Source organism: Priapulus caudatus, unplaced genomic scaffold, assembly GCF_000485595.1.
Source record: "Priapulus caudatus unplaced genomic scaffold, Priapulus_caudatus-5.0.1 Scaffold1118, whole genome shotgun sequence".
Lineage (NCBI taxonomy): Eukaryota > Metazoa > Priapulida > Priapulimorpha > Priapulimorphida > Priapulidae > Priapulus > Priapulus caudatus.
The window spans coordinates 6,414-7,569 of record NW_014578179.1 but is presented as its reverse complement, the minus strand read 5'-3'; the positions used below and the strand labels follow the sequence as shown (position 1 = coordinate 7,569).

The window sequence follows — 1,156 nt, the reverse complement described above, 5'->3', positions numbered from 1 at the left end:
CTCTCTCTCTCTCTCTCTCTCTCTCTCTCTCTCTCTCTCACTCTCTCTCACTCTCTTTCTCTTTTTCTCTCCCCTTACAGCTGTTCCACACAGACGACTACGAGCTGCTAGTACTGCAGAAGAAGCAATGTCCCTTCTGCCGCAAGCCGACACTGGATCGTGGAGAGCTGAGAGATGGCTGACGACCACGACCACCTGGGGACGCTCAAGCTTACGCGTGATTATGTGAGTATGTGAGTGTGTGTGCGTGTGTGTGTGTGTGTGTGTGTGTGTGTGTGTGTGAGAGAGAGTGCGTGCGTGCGTGCGTGCGTTTGTGTGTGCGTGTGTGGGTGCGTGGGTTCGTTTGTATGTGCGTGGGTGCATCCATGTGTCCATGTGTGTGTATGTGCATGCGTGCGTGTGTATGTGCATGCGTGCGTTTGTATGTGCGTGGGTGCATCCATGTGTGTGTATGTGCATGCGTGCGTGTGTATGTGCGTGGGTGCATCCATGCGTGTTTATGTGCATGCGTGCGTGTGTGTGCGTGGGTGCATCCATGCGTGTGTATGTGCATGCGTGCGTGCGTATGTGCGTGGGTGCATCCATGCGTGTGTATATGCATGCGTGCGTGTGTTTGTGCGTGGGGGCATCCATGTGTGTGTATGTGCATGCGTGCGTGTGTATGTGCGTGGGTGCATCCATGCGTGTGTATATGCATGCGTGCGTGTGTATGTGCGTGGGGGCATCCATGTGTGTGTTTGTGCATGCGTGCTTCCGTGCGTGCGTGCGTGCGTGCGTGCTTCCGTGCGTGTGTATGTGCGTGTATGAGTGTGTATGAGTGTGTATGTGCGTGTATGAGTGTGTATGAGTGTGTATGAGTGGGTATGTGCGTGTATGAGTGTGTATGTGTTTGTATGTGCGTGTATGTGTGTGTATGAGTGTGTATGTGTGTGTATGTATGTGTATTTGTGTGTATGTGCGTGTATGAGTGTGTATGAGTGTATGTGTGTGTATGTGCGTGTATGTGCGTGTATGTGCGTGTATGAGTGTGTATGTGTGTGTATGAGTGGGAAGGGAGGGGGTAGCGCCGGCGCATGTACACGATGGCACTTTGCTTCAATCTACTCGGTTAGTTTAGTAGTAGTCGTTCAGCTACGGTCTGGTTATACCCGAGTGG

General features: G+C 52.2%; 1 protein-coding gene across 1 annotated transcript in view; it reads left to right on the top strand.

Moving 5' to 3' along the window:
• LOC106815450 (intraflagellar transport protein 122 homolog) overlaps positions 1 to 219 on the top strand; it is a 45,726-nt gene extending 45,507 nt beyond the window's left edge. The window contains exon 24 of the mRNA XM_014819908.1: positions 81 to 219. Within this exon, the coding sequence (XP_014675394.1) occupies positions 81 to 182 (102 nt within the window). The 3' untranslated portion in view covers positions 183 to 219. The remainder of the gene's footprint in view (positions 1 to 80) is intronic.
• Positions 220 to 1,156: the final 937 nt, after the last annotated feature.